The sequence below is a fragment of the Tachysurus vachellii genome, chromosome 13 (assembly GCF_030014155.1).
Source record: "Tachysurus vachellii isolate PV-2020 chromosome 13, HZAU_Pvac_v1, whole genome shotgun sequence".
Taxonomy (NCBI): Eukaryota; Metazoa; Chordata; class Actinopteri; order Siluriformes; family Bagridae; genus Tachysurus; species Tachysurus vachellii.
Genome location: NC_083472.1, coordinates 3,680,871 through 3,702,693, shown reverse-complemented (window position 1 = coordinate 3,702,693; position 21,823 = coordinate 3,680,871). Strand labels below are relative to the sequence as shown.

The 21,823-nt window shown below is 40.0% G+C and overlaps 1 protein-coding gene across 9 annotated transcripts in view; it reads left to right on the top strand.

The window, feature by feature from the left end:
• ppfibp2b (PPFIA binding protein 2b) overlaps window positions 1-21,823 on the top strand; it is a 77,972-nt gene that overhangs the window by 13,702 nt on the left and 42,447 nt on the right. For 8 of the 9 annotated variants that reach the window (XM_060885277.1, XM_060885276.1, XM_060885275.1 and 5 more), the window contains exons 2-3: window positions 5,061-5,155; window positions 9,059-9,261. In XM_060885277.1, the coding sequence (XP_060741260.1) occupies window positions 5,092-5,155; window positions 9,059-9,261 (267 nt within the window). In that variant the 5' untranslated portion in view covers window positions 5,061-5,091. Of the gene's footprint in view, window positions 1-5,060; window positions 5,156-9,058; window positions 9,262-17,591; window positions 17,732-21,823 lie in introns of those variants that run through there. The other variant, XM_060885274.1, reaches the window with a different exon arrangement.

Genomic DNA, 21,823 nt, shown 5'->3' with positions numbered 1-21,823 from the left:
TCGCTCTCGTTTTCTGAGCAACGATTACACAAATAACGCTAAAAAAGAGGCCAAACTTGTTCGGTTTGCTATGAGTGGGAATGACACACAAACCGTCTCTTTCCCACAGTGTGATGAAAATGACATAAAAAACAAACTTTAAGAGGTTTGAAAAAAAAAAAGATAAAAAGTTGATTTTTTTGAGAGAGGAAAAAATAATATAAATGTTATGATTTAGAAATTAAAAATGAAGAACAAAAAAGAGAAAATATTACGTATGGGCCACTCTCTATGAGAGTGGGAAAAGAAAAGAAAATTAAAAATAATCAATAAAAAAGAAAGAATAAATCAAGAAACAAAAGGCTTTTTGTTTCTTACTCTTAAAGAGTGCACTTCTACATTCTTACATTATTCTTAATAAAAAAATGTATTTTTTAAAGAAAAAATTCTAAAGAAAAATTTAAAGAAAAATTCTAATCTAAAATTCTAAAAATTCTATCATTTTATTTCTATTCTTCTTTCTTTTCCAAAAAATATCTGCTTTTATATTTTTTCCTCTTCCTTTTATTTTTCTTTTTTTTTCTTTTATTTTATTACTATTTATTTTTCCTTTTAATTATTTTATTACTATTTATTTATTTGTTTATTTATTTACTTTATTTTTTTCTGTTCACAACAACATTTTGATCATCTCTTCCTGCCTTATTTTGGGATTAAAGTTGTTAAACCTGATGACTCGAGAACAGAGCTTTTGCCAAGCCACGTCTATTTCTCACGGTGTGAAACACAAAACGTTTATGTTGACGAGTCAAATCCTGTGTGCAATGATTCATTTATGAGACAAAAAGATAAAAAGGTCTGAGACTTCCAGCTAAACTGTTTTTATTTCAACAACCAAGACTCCCCAACAGTGTTATTACAAGTATTTAACAATACAGTAATTAAAAGTGAGACATGTTTGGGAAAACTGCGTGGTTGTGTAGTAACTGGCTCAAAGACTAAGCAACGGATTTAGCAAACAGCATAATTATTGGCACCCTTAAGGAAAAGCAAAAATAGTTCAGCTTATGTAATTATTATGTAAATAGGGAAAGATTAATCTTAACACACTCAATACATCAATACATAATATCCCATAGCGTATGTGGCTCTTTTCCAGTACCAAAACTAGTTACCACAACGTTTGAAGAACACAGTTAGGGTCAGAATGTCTGTATGGTTTATCTTTCAAAAAAAATTCCCTTTACTGGAATTAAGAGGTCCAAAACTTTGTCAGGCATGACAATGCACCTATGCATAAACCACACTTACAACGCAACTTTATGGTTCATGAAGATATGGTGTGAAGGTTAAGGTTGGTGTAGAAGAACTAGAGTGTCCTGCACAGAGCCCTGACGCTGATTCGACACCAATGAACACCTTTGAGATGAACTGGAACACAGAATGAACCCCAGACCTCCTCATGATCATCAGCATCAGTGTCAAATGTCACCGCCGCTCTAGTAGTTTAATGATAACAAATCCAAACTCTAGTGGAAAGACTTTCCAGAAAAAAGTGTGGACCGGATTATAACAGGAAAGGGGAATAAATCTAGAAGGTTCAACCAGCACATGCTGTATGATAGCTATGATGGTCAGGGGTGCACAAATTTTTAGCCAGATCTGTAACATGTTTGAACCACATATCATATCATTATAATCAACTCTATAATATATGATATTTATTTTATGCAAGTTTGCTGAGGGATGAAAACATAGTGTTGCATTAAAAGCATTTTATTGTTAAGATGTACAAATCTTAACCTCCTGACAGATGCATCCAGGGTTTTGGGGAAAATATTAGTATATACTGTAAGTCACTAAGGAGGTTTCCACACTGCCAGTTTAGTATCTTATGATAAATCAGCACAGTGAAAGTTATGGTGTGAACCATATGGTGTGAAAACTGATGCTACCTGTGTGAGGTGGTGTGAATTCGATTGAACTGGAACCATGCGTGAACACACTTCGTAATCGGGTCCGCACTCGTTCAGGAAATAAAATAACCTGCGTGTTGAGTGTTCAACTCCATGATGACGTCATTAGTTTCCACAGCACATGAGGGGCACGACGTGACAAAACCTAGAACATCAATCGTTCGTGACGAACCATGCGATTTCGCCAGGCTTTATTACCAGTAACCATGACAACAGTTTCATATCGTGACATCTGATTTTAATCATAGTTTTGATGGCACTTGTGAAAGTTTTTTTTAAGCAATATCTTTGAGAACGGAGGAATAATAATTTTTTTTTTTGTTTTTTATGACTCAGACTCAGGGGACACGGTGGCTTAGTGGTTAGCACGTTCGCCTCATACCTCCGGGGTTGGGGGTACGATTCCCGCCTCCGCCTTGTGTGTGAGGAGTTTGCATGTTCTCCCCGTGCCTTGGGGGTTTCCTCCAGGTACTCCGGTTTCCTCCCCCGGTCCAAAGACATGCATGGTAGGTTGATTGGCATCTCTGGAAAAATTGTCCCTAGTGTGTGAGTGCGTGAGTGAATGAGAGTGTGTGTGTGCCCTGTGATGGGTTGGCACTCCATGCAGGGTGTATCCTGCCTTGATGCCCGATGACGCCTGAGATAGGCACAGGCTCCCTGTGACCCGAGGTAGTTCGGATAAGCGGTAGAAGATGAATGAACGAATGAATGAATGAATGAATGTTCAGACTCTGGACAAAGCCTGATAGGAAGTCTACACACCCTTCTGTTCTTCAGTGTTGAGTGTGTGTTCATGTTAAATAACCTGCTTCACGTCATTGGCACGTTAACAGACCTGTTAGAGTCTGCTGATGAAGCATGTCGGACTGCACACGTCCATGGTGCTTGGTCGACCGAAGCTAAATCTGTCCGGATTATTAAGAACAGCGAGGTCCACTTCATTGGCTTCATCTATGCTTTAGTCAGTACTGCAGCTTTGAGTTTCTTGGTTCAACTCAACGCTTGTGTTCTGCATCGAATTATATTCAGGACGTGTAGAGTGTAGATTCATTTGTTATACATTATGTTCTCTTTCTTTACAAATCCGTCTACACATCCGACACCACATCCTAGGAATAAACACAGCCTGTAGAAAGTGTTTCCGTTTGTGGCTTTGTCTCTGTGTGTGTGTGTGTGTGTGTGTGTGTGTGTGACCATGTGCCATGAGGCAGGATGACAAAGGCTTGAAACTCGAGCCTGACAGGCCTAATTAATCTCAGGTTCCTGCACTGCTGAGAGATATGCAAACTGAGGGAGAAACAGAGGGATGGAGATGGAGGGAAAAGAGAGAGAGAGAGAGAGAGAGATCGTGCAGTTATATGAGGGTAAAAAAAGGTTAAATCTAGAGGTATAGCAACCTTCAGGAGACTGTTTGTTCAGATGGGCATGATGTGTGTCGGGGTGAGCAGTAAGTCAGTTTGACACACACAATAAAAGAAAAAATGAAAACCAAAAATATTAGTTTTTTTTATACAGATTTAAATTTCAAAATAAAAAAAATAAAAATAAAATAATAATAGGAAAAATAATAGTCAGGAGTTTTTATGAGAGAGAAAAAGGAGTAGAAAAAATTGTTAAAAAAAGAATTAAAATAATAAAGGAAAAAGAAAAAAATAATATGGAGAAGTACATGCTTTAAGAAGAAAGAGATATAAAATGGAAAAAAATAAAAAGATAAGAGGAATGCAAATGGATTTAAAAGTGGAGAGAACTTAAACAAACAAACAAACAAACAAATAAATAAATAAATTCAAATAGTTAATATTTTATTAAGAATAATTTTAATTTCTGTATATATTATACATTTGCAGTTTGATGTTTGATCATTAATATTTTATTACAATATTTTATTATTATTTTAAAACAAAATATTGGCATAATCAGAACATTGCAAAATAATGTTTTTTTTTTTGTTGTTGTTGTTTGTTTTTTTATTTGATTTTACTGGTAATTTGACCAAATATCATCACTTTTAATAACGCTACCAATACACTAGCTGCTAAAGATTAAAAAAAAAAAATATTTAAAGTAACAGAGTTAAAATAGAAACAGGAACCTCGATATAAAATATCTGATATCTAACGTCAGCCAATTAACTAATTCTAAACTGAAACTAAGTTTACCGGTCTCACAGTTGAATTATATGAGGAAGTCACTTAAAGGTGGGGTCTCCGTTGTTTGAGAAATGCTGCAGAAAACTGAGTCGGGACGACAAAGAAAACAAAAATCAAAACAAATGTGTAGCCAATGAGCAGAAAGGGGCGGAGCTTGTCAGTATGGGCGGAGAGAGTGTTCAGTGCGCATGTGTAACATTAGCAGAAAGCGGTTTTAACATTGACATGGAGGATAAAAACAAAGAAAGAAAGCGAAGAAAGGCTTACGATAAGGCAAGAAGTAGGACGTGTTAATATAGGATCAGCTTTCCAGCGCTGGAGAGAACTGAAGGAGCAGGAAGTTGGCACATATTCACAGATTGGAGTTTCCCGAGTCAATAACTCCTGAGCTAAACGCTGTTACTACACAAATAACACCTCTGTTCTATCGTAGTAATGTAGAGACGCAGCTACAACCGTGTTTTGTGTAGTAACAGTGTTTAGCTCAGGAGTTATTGACTCAGGAAACTCCAATCTGTGAATATGTGACCAACTTTACTTAAGACGCCGAGGCGCTTTTTTCCTTCTCGATAGGTGAGTAACGTTGGTTTTGCTTTGTTACACAGAACTAATATATGCCTTTGTCCTTTGCATGATTATGCTTGTGTGTCATTTTTGCTTGTTTGTTTATCTGCAATCGTATTGTTCTTCCCTTAAGCTATGATAAAGACACATTTCTTTCCATTAGTTGCCTGGGTTACGTATGTATGTGTGGGCGGAGCTATCAATACAGGGGTGGGACCCGTTTGGGTTAGGGGCGTGTTTGTTTTTGTGATTTGGAATGTCAACATTGGCTTTCAAACAACGGACACCCTACCTTTAAGAAGATATTATAATCGCTTGTAAAATCTCTGGTGTTTCTATTTGTGAGAAATAAATTCCTGATGAATTTTGTTTCTGTTTTCTGTTCCAGGCTTCAGCTGAAGCGGTAGCCGTGGAGCAGCATGGCGTCTGATGCAAGCCACGTGTTGGAGGCTGCTTTAGAGCAAATGGACGACATCATCGCAGGTAAAAGCAGACAGCACTGGATACCTCAGTGAAAAAGTGTCTCATAAGTAACCTGCACGAGGACTGGTTTTCAGCAGAGTATCAATAAAGTAATAATAATAATAATAATAATAATAATAATAATAATAATAATAATAATAAGTGTAATAATGAGTAGGTTACTTTGAGCTGTGTTTATTAAAGATTTTCTTTTAAGCTTTAAGGATTTTAAGGAGTAAAGTTAAAGGAAAAAAGTTTCTGGATACCTACTGTAAAAAACTTTACTCTAGGTACTTTCTGTTTGTTCTTAGAAGCTCCTTGTTAGCTAGATTAGCCTTGTAGTAAAAAATAAAAAATAATTAAATTAAAATGAATGAAAATAGTAAAAAATAAAAGATTGTACAAAAATAATTTGGGCTGAATGATTTGCTCTGGGCAGCAAGAATAAGGCTAGAGTTAAAGGGTTGAGAAATCCAGACGGCTTTTAGAGCGTCCTGATTCGAAAAGGTCGTCAAGAAAGATCCGAAAGCGGTGTTGCTTACATCTAATCGCAATGTCGCACTAATTAGACTCCTTCACATTTTTAATGGAAAAAAAAATACAAGATGTACAGAAATAAAATTTCTTATTTAAACAGAATAAAATACTTTAGTTGAGGTTACATGCTAAAGGAAGGAGGTTAATTGGTTGTTGGTTTGTGTGGGGGTTGTGTGGGTGTTTGTGTGTGTGTGTGTGTGTGTCCTCTAGCAAACTCAGCAGCAGTTGTCAGCATGATTGGACTAATAGAGGACGAATGTTTAATGAAGGGAGTTGACAAGTGGGGATCAGAGAGAGAGAGAGAGAAATTACTGTTACTGTACATACAAAGAAGACACTCGAATCAGCATGTTTGTGTGTGTGTGTGTGTGTGTGTGTGTGTGTGTATAAGAGACATTATAACCTAACATAACATAACATAACATAACATAGCATGTTCCCAGGTTCTAGAATTAAAGGTCACCCCCCAGCTGTTGTCATGTCAAAAGCCTGCGTCTGTTTGCTTGTTGTTAAATGTCATAAAGCATGACTGGGGAAGAGCGAACCTGCTGCTAGACACATGACCTACCACAGGAACACAACATGGATGTGTTGTGTATACACTCAGTCCCTCAGGCAGGTTTTTTAGGATAATTACAGACAAAAAGCGTTCGATTTTTCAAAACTTTTTCTCATCTTGGCCCCCCAGTGGATTCAGTGACCCCTGGAAAGTGTTGCACACCAGAGGCTTTTCTTGACCCTACTGCTGCTTCACTCATTAACCTAGACACACTCATTCTTTTAAAGCAACACACAAACACACACAGGATTCTTTTAAGCTCCTAGCAGTGAAGACACACCGACTCTGTAATGGCTTTTCTATGAGAGCCGTAGTCACGTTCAACACGTGAACGAAAGACGGATTTGATCATAGATGATAAAGTTCTTGATGTTTGTCCTTAAAACACATTTTAAGGTCTATGTTCCACCCGTGCGAAATGTTTCGTGTGGAAATAGTCAGAGTTTCTGGGATTTAGAGAAATATTCCTACAATGCTACGTATAATATATAATGTACCTTTAATGGCACTACTTTTCATGTTGGTTATAAATGGCAGTGAAATGATCGTTAACAGATTCATATTTTCAGTATGTATAATATTTTTATGTCATTTTTTACACTCATGAGACAGACCTGGGATACATCTGAGTGTCTGGGGCAATTCTCTATGATTTTGAAATACCACCACCTGCTGGAAGTTGACGGAAATGCAACAATATGACTTTTTTGTGCTTTATTTATGCTTATAATGCAGGTGAAAACAGCATAAAAGTTGTCAAAGCATGTGAAAAGATTGACCAAATTCAGCTAGATGAGTGGTGATATCATATTTTTATATCCTTTCACTGTAGATTATAATTATATATATATAATTATATATAATTTTATATATATAATTATATGACCTCGGAGTTTTATACGATTTTATACAACAGTGCTGTTGAATTCTCAATCCTGATTGGTCAGAACAAAGTAACCTACTCCGAAAGTAGTTCCGGCTGTGAACCAAATCACACCGGTTCAATATCAATGTGCTTGTTTTATAACAACTTATTTATGTGACAGACATATTAACATAAACACAGACAGATGAATGCTTTTCTGCTTGATTTTGTATCAAATTGTTATTTAATAATGAAAAACCTTTAGCTGTTGCTCTAGTGCTCTGTGAGGAGGATCATTATTATTATTATTATTATTATTATTATTATTGCAATATTTCTTTTATTTACTTCATTTAATTTAAAGTGCATTGCAGGGCTGCTCAGTGATGCTTGACAGATCCATCACACATAATAAAAGTGTGTACGAATAAAAAGAATAAGAAAATAATATTATTTTATAATTAATAAATAATAGGGCGGCATGGTGGCTTAGTGGTTAGCACGTCCGCCTCACACCTCCAGGGTCTGGGGTTCGATTCCCACCTCTGCCTTGTGTGTGTGGAGTTTGCATGTTCTCCCCGTGCCTCGGGGGTTTCCTCCGGGTACTTCGGTTTCCTCCCTCGGTCCAAAGACATGCATGGTAGGTTGATTGGCATCTCTGGAAAAATTGTCCGTAGTGTGTGATTGCGTGAGTGAATGAGAGTGTGTGTGTGTGTGTGCCCTGCGATGGGTTGGCACTCCGTCCAGGGTGTATCCTGCCTTGATGCCCGATGACGCCTGAGAGAGGCACAGGCTCCCTGTGACCCGAGGTATGAATGAATGAATGAATAATAAATAATAAACAGATGAGAAAACTGACAGGTGAAGGGCACAGTAAGACACATGCAGGTGAGTCAATAGGTGAGCTGTGTTTTTTTTAAATCACTTTATTAATCACTTTAAATAAAAGTGTTTGACGTTTATATCGATCCGCAGATAATGAATAAATATTGCACTTCTAGCCTTCACATACTGTACACAGTTTAGTGAATTAGCACTGACACGCACTGGTAAAGTACGTGCCGCTTGTTTCCCACAATGCCTTGCTGTTTTCCTGTTTACATTCAGGTAAACTACAGTCTATTCAGTGTAGCTACTGACGCGAGGAGGTCCGAGAGGCCTCGCAGCTCCCTGTGCTTTTGGACCCCGGATTGTCTCTGGCTCTTGTAAAGGGAATGATTGAGTCGTGGTGGCTCTCGCTGATGCATTACTGTGGTTTTATGGCATCCAGATGTTTCAGCACTGCTCTATCAGATCCAGATGGAGGCAGTTGGAGAAGAGGGACATGTTCGGCGATGGGGATGAAACGTGGCCGTGTGGGGTGGAGGGGTGAAGGGTGATACAGCTAAAGTGTTGGTTGTTAGGAATTCTTTCACACGTTAGATCTTCATTGGGCTTGCGTGTAGCATACTGGTATTTTTTAGGTGGACCATCAGACAGACACCCTTATACATAGCGACTTACATTTATCTCATTTATACAACTGAGCAATTGAGGGTTAAGGTTCTTGCTCAGGATCCCTGGTCATTCTCTCTTGATCTCGTTCTCTTATCTCTCAAGGGTTTCTACGAGAACTGAATATTGAGACTTTATTTTCCTCACTGTGAAATTCTTTTTTCACAGACCCCAGTTTGTTACTGTAGGAAACTGGAGCACAGGGTCAATCACCATGCTCAGTGGTCCAACAGTGGCAGCTGGGGCTTAAACCCATGACCTTTTGATTAGTAATCCTGAGCTGAGCCACACCTTTTGTAAGCAACACAGTGTTGTGTGTGAAAATCTCAAGAGAATCTAAAATATTCAAACCAATGATCATGCCATCACATTTCTCCTTGTTCTGGTTTTCTATGTGTGAACGTTCATTAAAACAGTATTCAGCATTATTAAGTCTTTATCTGTCTATCTGTCTCTCTCTCTCTCTAAGGCTCTAAGGTGATGGTGGAGTTCACTAACGGTCTGCCGGATCTGGGTTCTCCAGTCAGCGTGGGTCCGCTGCAGGTGTTACAGTTAGCAGAGGAGCTGCGTTTGGCTCTGGATCTTCAGGGTGGAGAAGGTCGGGACACTCTGCGCTCAGAGCTGCCCTGTTCCACAGCACAGACCCTGCTGGAGTGGTTAGACAAAGGCATGGTGAGTCCGAGTGGCTGACGTGGCCGAGCAGTCTAAGGCGCTTGATTAAGTTTCCAGTCTCTTCAGGGGTTTGGGTTTAAATCCCACTGCTGCCTGGACGGGTTTAGGGAGCAGTGGTGGCTTAAGTGTTTAAGGCTCTGGCTTATTGATTGGGGCCACCGTTGCGCAAGGACCTTAACCCAAGTGCTATATCATAGCTGACCCTGTGCTCTGACCCCAACCTCCAAATTTGGGATATGCAAAGAAAAGTATTTCACTGGGCTGGAATGTACTGTATATGTGACAAATAAATGCTTCTATACTATCTTTCAAGCTTATACACATTAGGCTCAGAAGGAAATATACAGTAGATACACATTCAGCAGCCTCTATTACGGTGGCCGAGAAGTGCAAAACAAATGAACAAATCCAAAAACAAAATAACAAATCCGGAAACACATTAACAAATCCGAAAACACATTAACAAATCCGAAAACACATTAACAAATCCGGAAACACATTAACAAATCCGAAAACAAATGAACAAATCCGAAAACAAATTAACAAATCCGAAAAAAAATTAACAAATCCGAAAACAAATTAATGTTAATGTGTTTTCGGATTTGTTAATTTGTTTTCGGATAAAAGAATGCTTGAATTAAAAAGAGCAGAACAGCATACATCCTGACGCCCTACCCCTGCTTGGTGGTGCACTCTGCTGGGGATAGATCTGCATGGATAGCCCGTGACACATCGGCTTGCTCTGGATAGAACCACTTGTAGACTCACAGTGACCTTGAACCGCCGTTGCTTCGGTCAGCTTTTGAACATTTGAAGATTTACATTTGAAGAAGGAAGGAATTAGTTTTATGTCAGAAATGACGCTGACCTATTAGTTCCTCAGGAACTTTTTTTCTGTCCATTGTCACTCAAATGAGGATGAGGTTCACTTCTGAGTCTGGTTCCTTTTGAAGTTTCTTCCTCATATCATCTCAGGGAGTTTTTCCTCAGCATCGTCACCTCAGGCTTGATCATTAGGGATAAATGTTAGTGATTAATAGTAACATAACTGAAAAATTTATAGTATGTTTCTATGTTTGTGTAAAACCTCTTTGAGACAATTATGTCAATGAATAAATTTGCTGCAAAAATAAACCAGGTGAAAAACTTCAGTCTACAAACATAGTTAGGCGTTTGGCACACATCCAGCATGACTTACATACATCTCGCTTATACAACTGAGCAACGGTAGGATTTGAACGCACAACCTTCTGAGCAGTAACCCAACATCCTAACCACTGAGCTACTGCTTCACAGAGAACAAGACTAGTATTCGTAGACAAAACCGGAAGACGGGATCAAAGTCAAACCCAGAATAGCAGTAACAATGAAAGGCTTAGCACGTCATGAGAATGATCATTTGTGGTCTTGTTGAGTTTGAAGTTTTAAATGCATGGAAGTGTCAGTTCAAAAGATGACACGGTGTACAGGGTAAGCACTGTCAGCTAGCAAGGGGATTTAAAACAATCACAAGGTGGAACACATTGGCATGAGGGAGTGATGAAAAGGAAGTGTGTGCTCAGTGCTCACTTCATACCTGCAAACTAGTCACTTTTCGGCGAAATTCGCCGTTTTTAATCAAAATGTGTCATTTGGGTTCTTTCAGCTGCGTCCGAAACCGCTTACTTCCATCCAATAATTAGGCGAAGTAGTGCTTAGGCGGCGGTTTTTGACGCAGCGTAGTATACCGTCTATCAAGCTGATGCCCCGCGTCTCTACTTCTAATGACTTTTAATGGCGGATGGCAAACCAACTTTTCGTGCATTCACCGCCACCAACTGGACTGGAGTGTGAAGCACTAGTAAGCAGATGACGCCTCACGTCTCAATCGTCCTCGCGTCTTTTGACCAATCAGCATTCAGAAGCAAGATAAGGCAATCACCTATTTCGTCCCTCACTTCAAGCCGCAGAGGACAAACAAAAAGCAATAAAGAGACACATTGATAAACAATGAAAACGGGCACTTGAAAGGCTTGTGGCGGCCAAAAAAAAGAAATAGCAATATTTGTGTTCATCAATTTATTAAGGTTCCAAAGCACTCAAATTGTACAGAGAAAAATTATTTCCAAGAAATTTTGGTAAAAATAGGATTAATAAAAGTGCTTTTTTCACTTGGAGCAAATGTTGTCTTTTCCCTTTATGTTATTGTCAGACTGCTTCATTTTAAGTTCTCATGCATGGTTATGAAATTCCTGCTGTGAATATTTTCACAGAGCACATCATTATTTGTGTTGTGTGTTTGTTACGAAAATCATACATTAACGATTGAAATCGGGGCGTTGAGTTATATATTATGACCACATATACATTACAGCAGAATACTTTTCCTTACATATCTCAACTGAGGAGTCTGGGGTCAGCTATTATACAGGGATACAGAACCCCTGAAGCAGGGAGTGTTAAATTCAGGGTCTCCGATTTTTGAGAAATGCTTCAGAAAACTGAGTCGGGCCGAATAATAAAAAAATCAAAAACAAAATTCAAAACAAACGTGTAGCCAATGAGCAGAAAGGGGTGGGGCTTGTCAATATGGGCGGAGAGAGTGTTCAGTGCGCATGTGTGACATTAGCAGAAAGCGGTTTTAACATTGACATGGAGGATAAAAACAAAGAAAGAAATCGAAGAAAGGCTTACGATAAGGCAAGAAGTAGGACGTGTTAATATACAGTAGGATCAGCTTTCCAGCGCTGGAGAGAACTGAAGGAGCAGGAAGTTCCCACAGATATTCACAGATTGGAGTTTCCTGAGTCAATAACTCCTGAGATAAACACTGTTACTACACAAATAACACCTCTTTTCTATCGTAGTAATGTAGAGACGCAGCTACAACCGTGTTTTGTGTAGTAACAGTGTTTAGCTCAGGAGTTATTGACTCGGGAAACTCCAATCTGTGAATATGTGACCAACTTTACTTAAGACGCCGAGGCGCTTTTTTCCTTCTCGATAGGTGAGTAACGTTGGTTTTGCTTTGTTACACAGAACTAATATATGCCTTTGTCCTTTATATGATTATGCTTGTGTGTCATTTTTGCTTGCTTGTTTATCTGCAATCGTATTGTTCTTCCCTTCAGCTATGATAAAGACACATTTCTTTCCATTATTTGCCTGGGTTACGTATGTATGTGTGGGCGGAGCTATCAATACAGGGGTGGGACCCATTTGGGTTAGGGGTGTGTTTGTTTTGGTGATTTCTAATGTCGACATTGGCTTTCAAAATTCGGAGACCCTGCCTTTAAGGGCCTTGCTCACTCACTCATCTTCTACTGCTTATCCGAACTACCTCGGGTCACGGGGAGCCTGTGCCTATCTCAGGCGTCATCGGGCATCAAGGCAGGATACACCCTGGACGGAGTGCCAACCCATCACAGGGCACACACACACTCTCATTCACTCACACAATCACACACTACGGACAATTTTCCAGAGATGCCAATCAACCTACCATGCATGTCTTTGGACCGGGGGAGGAAACCGGAGTACCCGGAGGAAACCCCCGAGGCACGGGGAGAACATGCAAACTCCACACACACAAGGCGGAGGCGGGAATCGAACCCCCAACCCTGGGGGTGTGAGGCGAATGTGCTAACCACTAAGCCACCGTGCCCCCCGGGCCTTGCCCAACAACCTTTATATACAACAAGCCTTAGCCAACTGAGCCACCACTGCCCCTAAGCATTAAGGAGCAGTTACTGTACGTTAAGATCACACTGGAATGTTTCTACAAATGCAAATAAATAAACAGGACCAGTACCTGCCCCTGTACTAGTATGCATATTGGAATACACTCGATTGTACAAGCGATGTCAGTGTGTCAAGTCTTTACATTATTGTTGTATTTTTTTAGCTGAATCACATACTTTCTGACTCATTTCTATCAACCTGGTGGTTTTTTAGTTGTGCTTCATAACAATGTGAAGACTTCAGCCAGTCTTAAGCTGTGAAAGTAGGATGATGGGTTTGTTTTCCTCTGGATCACAGGCTGTTTTTCAGCTGTGTGTGTGTGCTTGTTTAATCTGGACGTCTTTGAAAGAGTTTGGATGCTCCTCAGAGATTCGGATAGGGGTTGTGCTTAACTTTCCTGCCTCCTTCTTTCTCCGTTTCTCTTCTCCTTACACTTTTTCCCATTCCTCCACTTCTCCGTCAGTCGCCATGATGTTCATGTGTCCTCGCTCAGCACCGTCCCTGAGGATTACTGGGTCTCATGGGTAAGTCCATGGCTGTTATCCTGATTCAGTTTTGCATCGTCCAGAACCGAGGTTCTTCAGCTGGCCGGTTTTGCCGTCTGTTTTTCTACAGTGTCATTTTTCCTTTCTTTTTTAGTAGAAAGAAGGTTTTCTGTGTGTGATTTAGTGCTACTTAGATTTTGAATCCAGTTGGCTGTGTTTATGTTTGTAGACTGGCTGTATGGTGGGCGGAGCTAAGATAATCCAGTGAGTGGAATCAGTAGGCCAATCACAAAGCCACATTTCTGACCAAAAAACAAACCGTATTTACAGATATTTAAATATTACAGATATTTGGGTGGAGCTAGCAGGTGCCGACGCTAGACGATAAAAATAATTTCAAGATGGCCGATGACCCTCCGGAAGACAAGACATCTTACAAGCTTTTTTAAATAAGTTTGTGCTTTTATTGTTCTCCATATCCCACTAAAGCTATTGGAAATAGCTACAGTATATATAAGGAAATCCATAGCAGCACCGAGTTACATGCATTTGATATCAATTGCCATCGGCTTTGGACTAGAGGGCTGCATTGGGATTGGGCTCCCGCGGGACCCGCGGGACCCAACGCAAATCTCGTGGGAGCGGGCGGTTTCACCTTTGCCCCGGGCGGGAGTGGGTGGTCAGAAAATTTAGCAGGAGATCCGCGGGACCCGGAGGGATTTGGCGTGTAGCCTAATAATAAGAATGGAGTCAACACATGACGTTGAGAAGAAGATTAAAGCGGCTGTTTAATTGACGAAAGCAAAGCAAGGCAAGTCAGACATCTGGACACAATTCTCAATTGTCACTGAAAAAAATGGGAAAGAGTTAAACTTCGTAAGTTGCAATAAATGTGCAAAAGTGTTAATTTACAACGGACAAAAATCTGGCACGTCTGGCCTGAGATGACATACTGTACCTGCACAGTTCTCAGTGGTCAAAGCAAGCTCTCATTCTCCAATAAAGCACTTCCTGCTCACGTTAAGCAAGATACTATGGAAAAACGTGTCGCACTTTGCTGTAAAGATATTAGACCGTATGACATTGTTGCCGGGAATGGCTTTGTTGACATAGTTCAGCACTTTGTTAACGTAGCCGCTAAATTTGGTACATTTGATGTGAGAGATGCGCTGCCACATCCAACCACTGTGTCTCGACATACTGTATTGAGGAAAAAGCACAGTTGTTAACAGTTAATCATTTGGTGCGTGTCTGTGTATCATGCAGTACGTTTAAAAAATGAGGTGCCGCTAGTTGTGGTTTTGTTAAAACGGTTAATGTTTTATAATAAAAAACAAATGTTTTTGTCAGGTGTGTTGCTTTGGTTTAGTATTAATTTATCTTATTTAAATGCAATCATGTTTAATTCTGTTATTCTGGACATTAGCCTGAGCTAATAATTAGTCTGATCATTTGTATACAATCAAAATTTTCACAAGCTCTCAAGAAAAAATCCGCGGGAGTGGACACAAACATTGCGGGTGCGGGCGGGAGTGGAACACGCAGCTTGCGGACGCGGGCGGTCCTGGTCAGAAATTCACGGGAGCGGGCGGGTGCGGGTTTATAAAAACAGTCCCGCGCAGGGTTCATCTTTGGACTCATTAGTAAAAAAACGTGGATCTGTGTGAAAAGATACAACCCTTCTAACACAAGAGTACATAGTGCATAGTGCACAGGATGGTGTGTATTTGCCATTTGGGATGCAGCTCTATTTTCAAATGATAGACTCTCTCTCACTCACTCATTTTCTACCGCTTATCCGAACTACCTCAGGTCACGGGGAGCCTGTGCCTATCTCAGGCGTCATCGGGCATCAAGGCAGGATACACCCTGGACGGAGTGCCAACCCATCGCAGGACACACACACACTCTCATTCACTCACGCAATCACACACTACGGACAATTTTCCAGAGATGCCAATTAACCTTCCATGCATGTCTTTGGACCGGGGGAGGAAACCGGAGTACCCGGAGGAGAACATGCAAACTCCACACACACAAGGCGGAGGCGGGAATCGAACCCCCAACCCTGGAGGTGTGAGGCGAACGAGCTAACCACTAAGCCACCGTGCCCCCTCAAATGATAGACTATGTAATAAAATTATAAATGATAAACCTCTAGCTACAGTGTGTAGCAGGTGGAGACACGCTATTACTTTATTGCTCCAGCGCTAAAATGCAAAAGTACAGTATGACACCAAAGCAAGTCTTTTTGTTTTTGGGCTACATCACACCTATTCGTCACTGATTATTTTTAGAAAACGGCATGGACGCCAGTCGTTCATTCCGTACTTGAGTTGATTGATTCAGTTTACTTTCCGTCTAAAGTTAAAAAATGCCGGTGTTTTAAGATTCTGTAAAAAAGCAAAGATGAAAGTTGCCATGTGTAACAATACTGAACTATAATGTCTGAAAGGACATAACACACTGAGATTATAACCTCCTCTTTACTATAATCCCAATCCTAATCTCAACGGAGAGATACGAGTGTTTGAGAGCAGCTCCAGCTGTAAAAGGCAGAGACAACTGTCTCCTTGATGCAAACACCCCGATACACACATGTAGACACTCTCTCTCTCTCTCTCTCTCTCTCTCTCTCTCTCTCTCTCTCTCTCTCTCAGTCACACACACTCACACTGTCCCCTCACCCAACAGGAAATGGCCTGAGCCACAGAGATGAGAGAGGAGAGGAAGACTAGAACAGACTGGCACTCAACCTGCTCTCTCTTCTCTTCTCTTCTCTTCTCTGCTCTGCTCTGCTCTGCTCTGCTCTGCTCTGCTCTTTTCTTCTCTATTATTCCAATCTTATTTTCTTTTCTCTTTTCCATTTTCTTCTCATATTCTCTTCTTTTCTTTTCTTTTCTTTTTTCTATTATTTTATTCTTATTTTCTGTTCTCCAGTCTTCTTTTATCAAATTTTCTTTTCATTTTCTCTTCTCTCCTCTCCTCTCCTCTCCTCTCCTCTCCTCTCCTCTCCTCTTCTCTATTATTCCAATCTTATTTTCTTTTCTCTTTTTCATTTTCCCCTCATATTCTCTTCTCTTCTCCTTTTTTTCTTCTCATATTATTTTCTTTTCTTTTTTCTATTATTTTATTCTATTTTCTGTTCTCTTCTCTTATCAATTTTTCTTCTCTTCTCTTCTCTTCTCTTCTCTTCTCTTCTCTTCTCTTCTCTTCTCTTCTCTTCTCTTCTCTTCTCTAAGGAGGCCCAATTAGGGAGTAGACTGATTAATCCTTTTTTTCCTTAATTGACTCTAATTGCTCTGTGAACAAGTAAGAAATTGCATAAAACTGCCATAGCTTCAGATCCGCTGCTCCAGATTTGACTCCTATCTTAAACCTAGCTGTGGTTTTTAATGGTAGAAGTGTTCGAGGGGCGAAACAAAGCTGTGGATTATTTTCCATGTTTATTTTGTAGGAGAGTTGGTGATAGTGTGGTCTGGGTGTTAAACAAAGGAATGGCTGTAATTTCTGTCTGTCGATGCCGAGATTGCGAGGCGGGGAATCTCCTTCAGGAAACAAGAGCTTCACCATAATCACTTCCAGTCTTTAAAGACAGTGGTGCAATAGAGAATTTTAACAAATGTGTGTGTATAGTATATGTGTGTGTGTCCGTGTGTGTTTTGTCTAAGAATATATCGATTTACTTGTTTTGTTTCATATTTGTGTTGTGATTTTTACTTAATTAGTAACGCCTCGTGATAACGAGGGGAAATCCAGTGCGGTCAGAGCGGGTGAGAGAGAGAGAGAGAGAGAGAGAGAGAGAGAGAGAGAGAGTAAAACTCAGCAAGCGTGAAGTTATAAAGTCTGTTTTTACAGCTGTACAAAAGTGTTAAAGTGTGTTAAAACCATGGACAGTGAGAAACATAATGTGAGTATGGGAGTGGTAGCAGTATTTCGTGACTGGGCTAGCAGCAGATGTGGGGTCTGGGGGGAAGACAGCCGTCGTTGTAGCGTATCGGGAGCTCGAGGCTCCAGAGGCTGGAATGAAGAAGAGGAGGAAGGGAGGAGGAGAAGGAGGAGGAGGAGGAGGAGGGGAGCTTTATAAAGCAGGCAACCGTCAGCACTGTGAAGCCCTATAATGAGCCCTCCGACTCCAGGCTTCTGCTTCTCTCTCTCACACACACATACACTTACATATGCACATACACACAGATAAGCAGACATGGGCCTTCAGCATGGAGCAGGATATTGACTTCTACAAACATTTCTCATGGCTTACAAAGGTAAGAGTTTGATTCTGTATTTTGGTCAGAATAACACATCATTCTCTGTCGTTCTTGTACGACTTCATGCTTCACGAGACGAAGGAACTCCTCAAGAGTGTCACTCCAACTCCAGATCCGGATTAACGCTTTACGCACCAGACTGCTTTCCTGAACCCACAACCAGGCTCCAAACAACTGTGATAAAAGGCAACATCTGAAATCTAATTATAGTTCAGTGTTCAGTGTTATGTGCTGCTCTGTTATGACCTGCAGGCTTGCAGTCATGGGATTATTCAGAAAAATATGAGATGTTCTTCCGTTTCATTTTATACTAACCCTTTTTTTTCTTCAATTTCAATGAAAATGCAATCGTTATCCATAACATACACACTAAGCGATCAAGGTTTTCTTCAGCATTGAATTTTTTTTTTTTGTTGGCTGATTGACATGATTTTTATTTAGCTTCTGCAGGGAGATTTATCTCTCACTTTATCTCGATTTAAAGACAGTGATGCAGCGGCGCTTTAGCCCTGTAGTTCAGTCAATACTATCTCATGTCCTCATCAACTCACGCTCTAATGCATCTTGATCACTCAGATACTTTCTTATTTCCAGCAACTTTAATATATTTAGTTGAACACCGCTAGTAAGAAAATAAGCTCTTGGTTTTTTTTTTTAACAGTAAATCCTAAACGTTATCCTTCACGTTTGTGATAAACGTTCGAAGTTTTCTCGTATTAATCATCACTGCATTGTTGAATGTTGTCCCGTGATGTCAGCATGGCACACGGCCAATAAATTCGGATCGGGATCGCTAAAACATTGTGGAGTTTATATTTAAGATTTGTTGGTGAATATAACTAACAAACGTATGACTTTCTGTTGTAAGTATGACCTGTTTAGCACCTACATTATCACATTTCCAAATCTGATGATATACCATGGTGGTATGACCAAAAGTATGTGCACCCCTGAACCACACCATGCATAAATTTTGCTACAAAGTTTGAAGTTTAAAGACATATGATTGATGGTATTCTTGGTCCATGACTAGATTGTGAACCGATATTGATGTATCCATCGACACAGAGAGCACTTCGCTGTATGGATGGTTAAAGGACATCTGACAATCACTATAAATGTAAAGTGTTAAAGATCCCTATCACTGGAAGAAAGAGGCCCAAATATGTTCCAGGACGACAATGTTCTTGTGCACAAAGCTCCATGAAGACTCGGTTTACCAAGGTTGGTGTGGAAGGACATCAACGGTTAGGATGAACTGAAACAGTGGGATGTGGTAGTCTAGTGGGTAAAGCTGAACTACTGCTTGGAAGGTTGTGAGTTTGTAGTCCTACAGGTAGTTCCTCCAAGCGGATACTGCTGGGCTTCTGAGCAAGGCCCTTAACCTTCAATTGTATAAAATGGAGGTCGCTCTGAATAAGCGCATCTACCAAATGCTGTAAACTGGAAGACCATAAAGGACATTATTTACATTGACATTATTTCCTGTCTAGTGTCATCCAAATGAGGACGAGGTTCCCTTCTGAGTCCGGTTCCTTGCCACCATCACCTCAGGCTTGTCATTACGGATAGATGTTAGAGATAAGTAGTAACTTCATGTTAAACTTTAAAATTTTGATCCTTTGTCGATGCTTCTGTAAAGATGCTTTGAGAAAATGTCCATTGTTAAAAGCTTTATACAGCCCTTAGCATTTTGAAGCTGAATCATATCCTTCGTCAGGTTTTAAGGTTAAACGTGAATTAAACGAATATTGAGACTGGTTCTTCTGCGCCCTATCCCATTCAAAAACCATGGACAGTAATAATAACTAAATAATTGAGAGTTCCACCCTTACCTCCATTAGATTTTACAGCATGGCTGTGCGAATTCAGACACAAAATTACAATAACCAGCAAGAAGGTCTAATAGTTCATAGCTGATGCCAAAATTTTCCTCATAGCTTCAAGACTACACTAAAGAGCAGTATGGCTCAAATGTTTACGCTCTGATTTGTTGATCTGAGGATCAGGATTCAAACCCCATCACTGCCAAGCTGCCACTGTTGGGCCCTTGAGCAAGGCCCCTAGCTGTCACTTTTCCAGAGGTGCTGTAACATGACTGACCTTGTGCTCCATCCCTAACATCCAATGTTAGGATATGGGAAGAAAGAATTCCACTGTGCTGTAATGTATATGTGACACATAAAGGCGTCTTCTAAAGAAGCAGCCCCAGACAGCTATAACTCTATAGCTGACTATACTCAGGGTAAGAGGAAGCAGGAAATGAAAAATTCCACCTCATCATTAGATTATAAGAGCTTGTTTGCGTTTAATAGGAGCCAGCCATCATTTTTGTTTATGTGCGCAGGGAAGGAGGTTAAAACCCCTCTAAAACGCATTTGAATGTGGCATGCAAACGCTGTATGGTTCCTATTTTACGCGCTCAGGTCGCCCGGTCGCACTCGGCCTGCTGTAAACAGTACTGACGGAGTAAATCATCTGGACCGTTGACCTGAGAGAACATTTCCTGTTGAGTCTCCTCCCTAGAGCAGAAACTGGAGTAAGAGCAGTCTGCAAATCTGGTTTATTACACTACAGAGAATGTGTGCTGTTATGAGCATGTTTATACAAACGTAATCTATCAGACAAGACATCTTTAATGCCTGAAGTTTACTTTTTTAGTATTTTTATAGGACGATTTTCCTATACTTTATGAAATGATTCCGTTACGAGACTTAATGTAAAGCAGAGATACTGTTACTACTCAAAAGTGGATTGTTTTCCAATAAAGCGTGTCCTCTTCATAACACAGCATTTTGCCAATAATTATATATTATATATTATCTGTTCAGTAACATGTTTTTTTTTTAAAGTTATCACATGGAGACATACAGTACAAGATCCTGTGAATGAGCTGTTGCTATAGAAACAAAGGTGTTTTAGAACAAGCTCATTGATAAAAAATAATGCAGATCATCTGGCCAATCAGATTTGAGATTTCAGCCACGTCGAAGAAAAAAATAAAACCAGATGCAGTCAAAGTTAAAATTTAGCTTTTGGTCACAATTTTGCCTTCAAACTTTAGGGAAAGTGATTCCAGTTCTGGCCAAACTGGAAAATTCCAGTGTTCAGCTACAGAGAAAAGGTTTTCCATGCATAAACTGTGCGGGAAGTCATAATTACGATGTTAGGTACGTTGTGTTCAAGTCACTTTGGTCCGAAAATCAGCTTCAGAAGTGAGCATTGAGTGTTAACAAATTTGTTGGGTCCTTTAATTCCATTATGAACAGAGATCACAGAAACTCTGAATTTCCCACTCGTAATTACGGGTTTGCGGGGATGTCTGTCTGTGCTCAACTCGTGATTACGATCTTTCTGACATAACTTGAGCACACTAATAGTCAACATCAATACATATTTATGGAATCTTCCATGAATTGGACTTTGTTAAGCACATGGTTTTTCCCAACATTGTTGTTGAATGTGTCGGTTTTTGTGTTTTTGTGGTTCTGAAGAAACAGGAATATAATGGGATCTGGCAGCAGGGTGCACTGTTACACCCACATGAGCACAACACATAGCACCTAAACGTTACATTCATGTGGAAACAATCAGCAAGTGAGGCGATGATGATGACGTCCAGTCACCAGGCTGTAAACCCTGCCCTGTGAGTGGTGTGTAAAGGAGCTGCATGGATATTAATACAGGGAGGGGTTCATTACAACATACACCGTCGGCTCCGTCACGCATTCTTGGACGGTGCCATAATAATAATGTCCTCAACTGAGTTGTTGGGGAAAATTCCAGGGTGATGCTGCATCAATGGAACACACACACACACAATCTTTGTCTGTCTTGGTAGACAATAAACTACATTCTAACTCCAGTTCCTACTTCGTGCAAGCGACAGGAAATGGCTTTTTAGGTCAACATGTCGAAGTATATCTCTTAATCCTTCAGAAATCCCCAGCAAGTATGCACAAATGAATTTATAAAAAAAAAAAAGAAAACATATCCAGGGACAATTTATATCTATGCAGACTTTTTTTGTACTGCACCATGTTTGGTCATTCTAAATACTTAATGAAAGAAAAAAAAAACCTTTTTTTT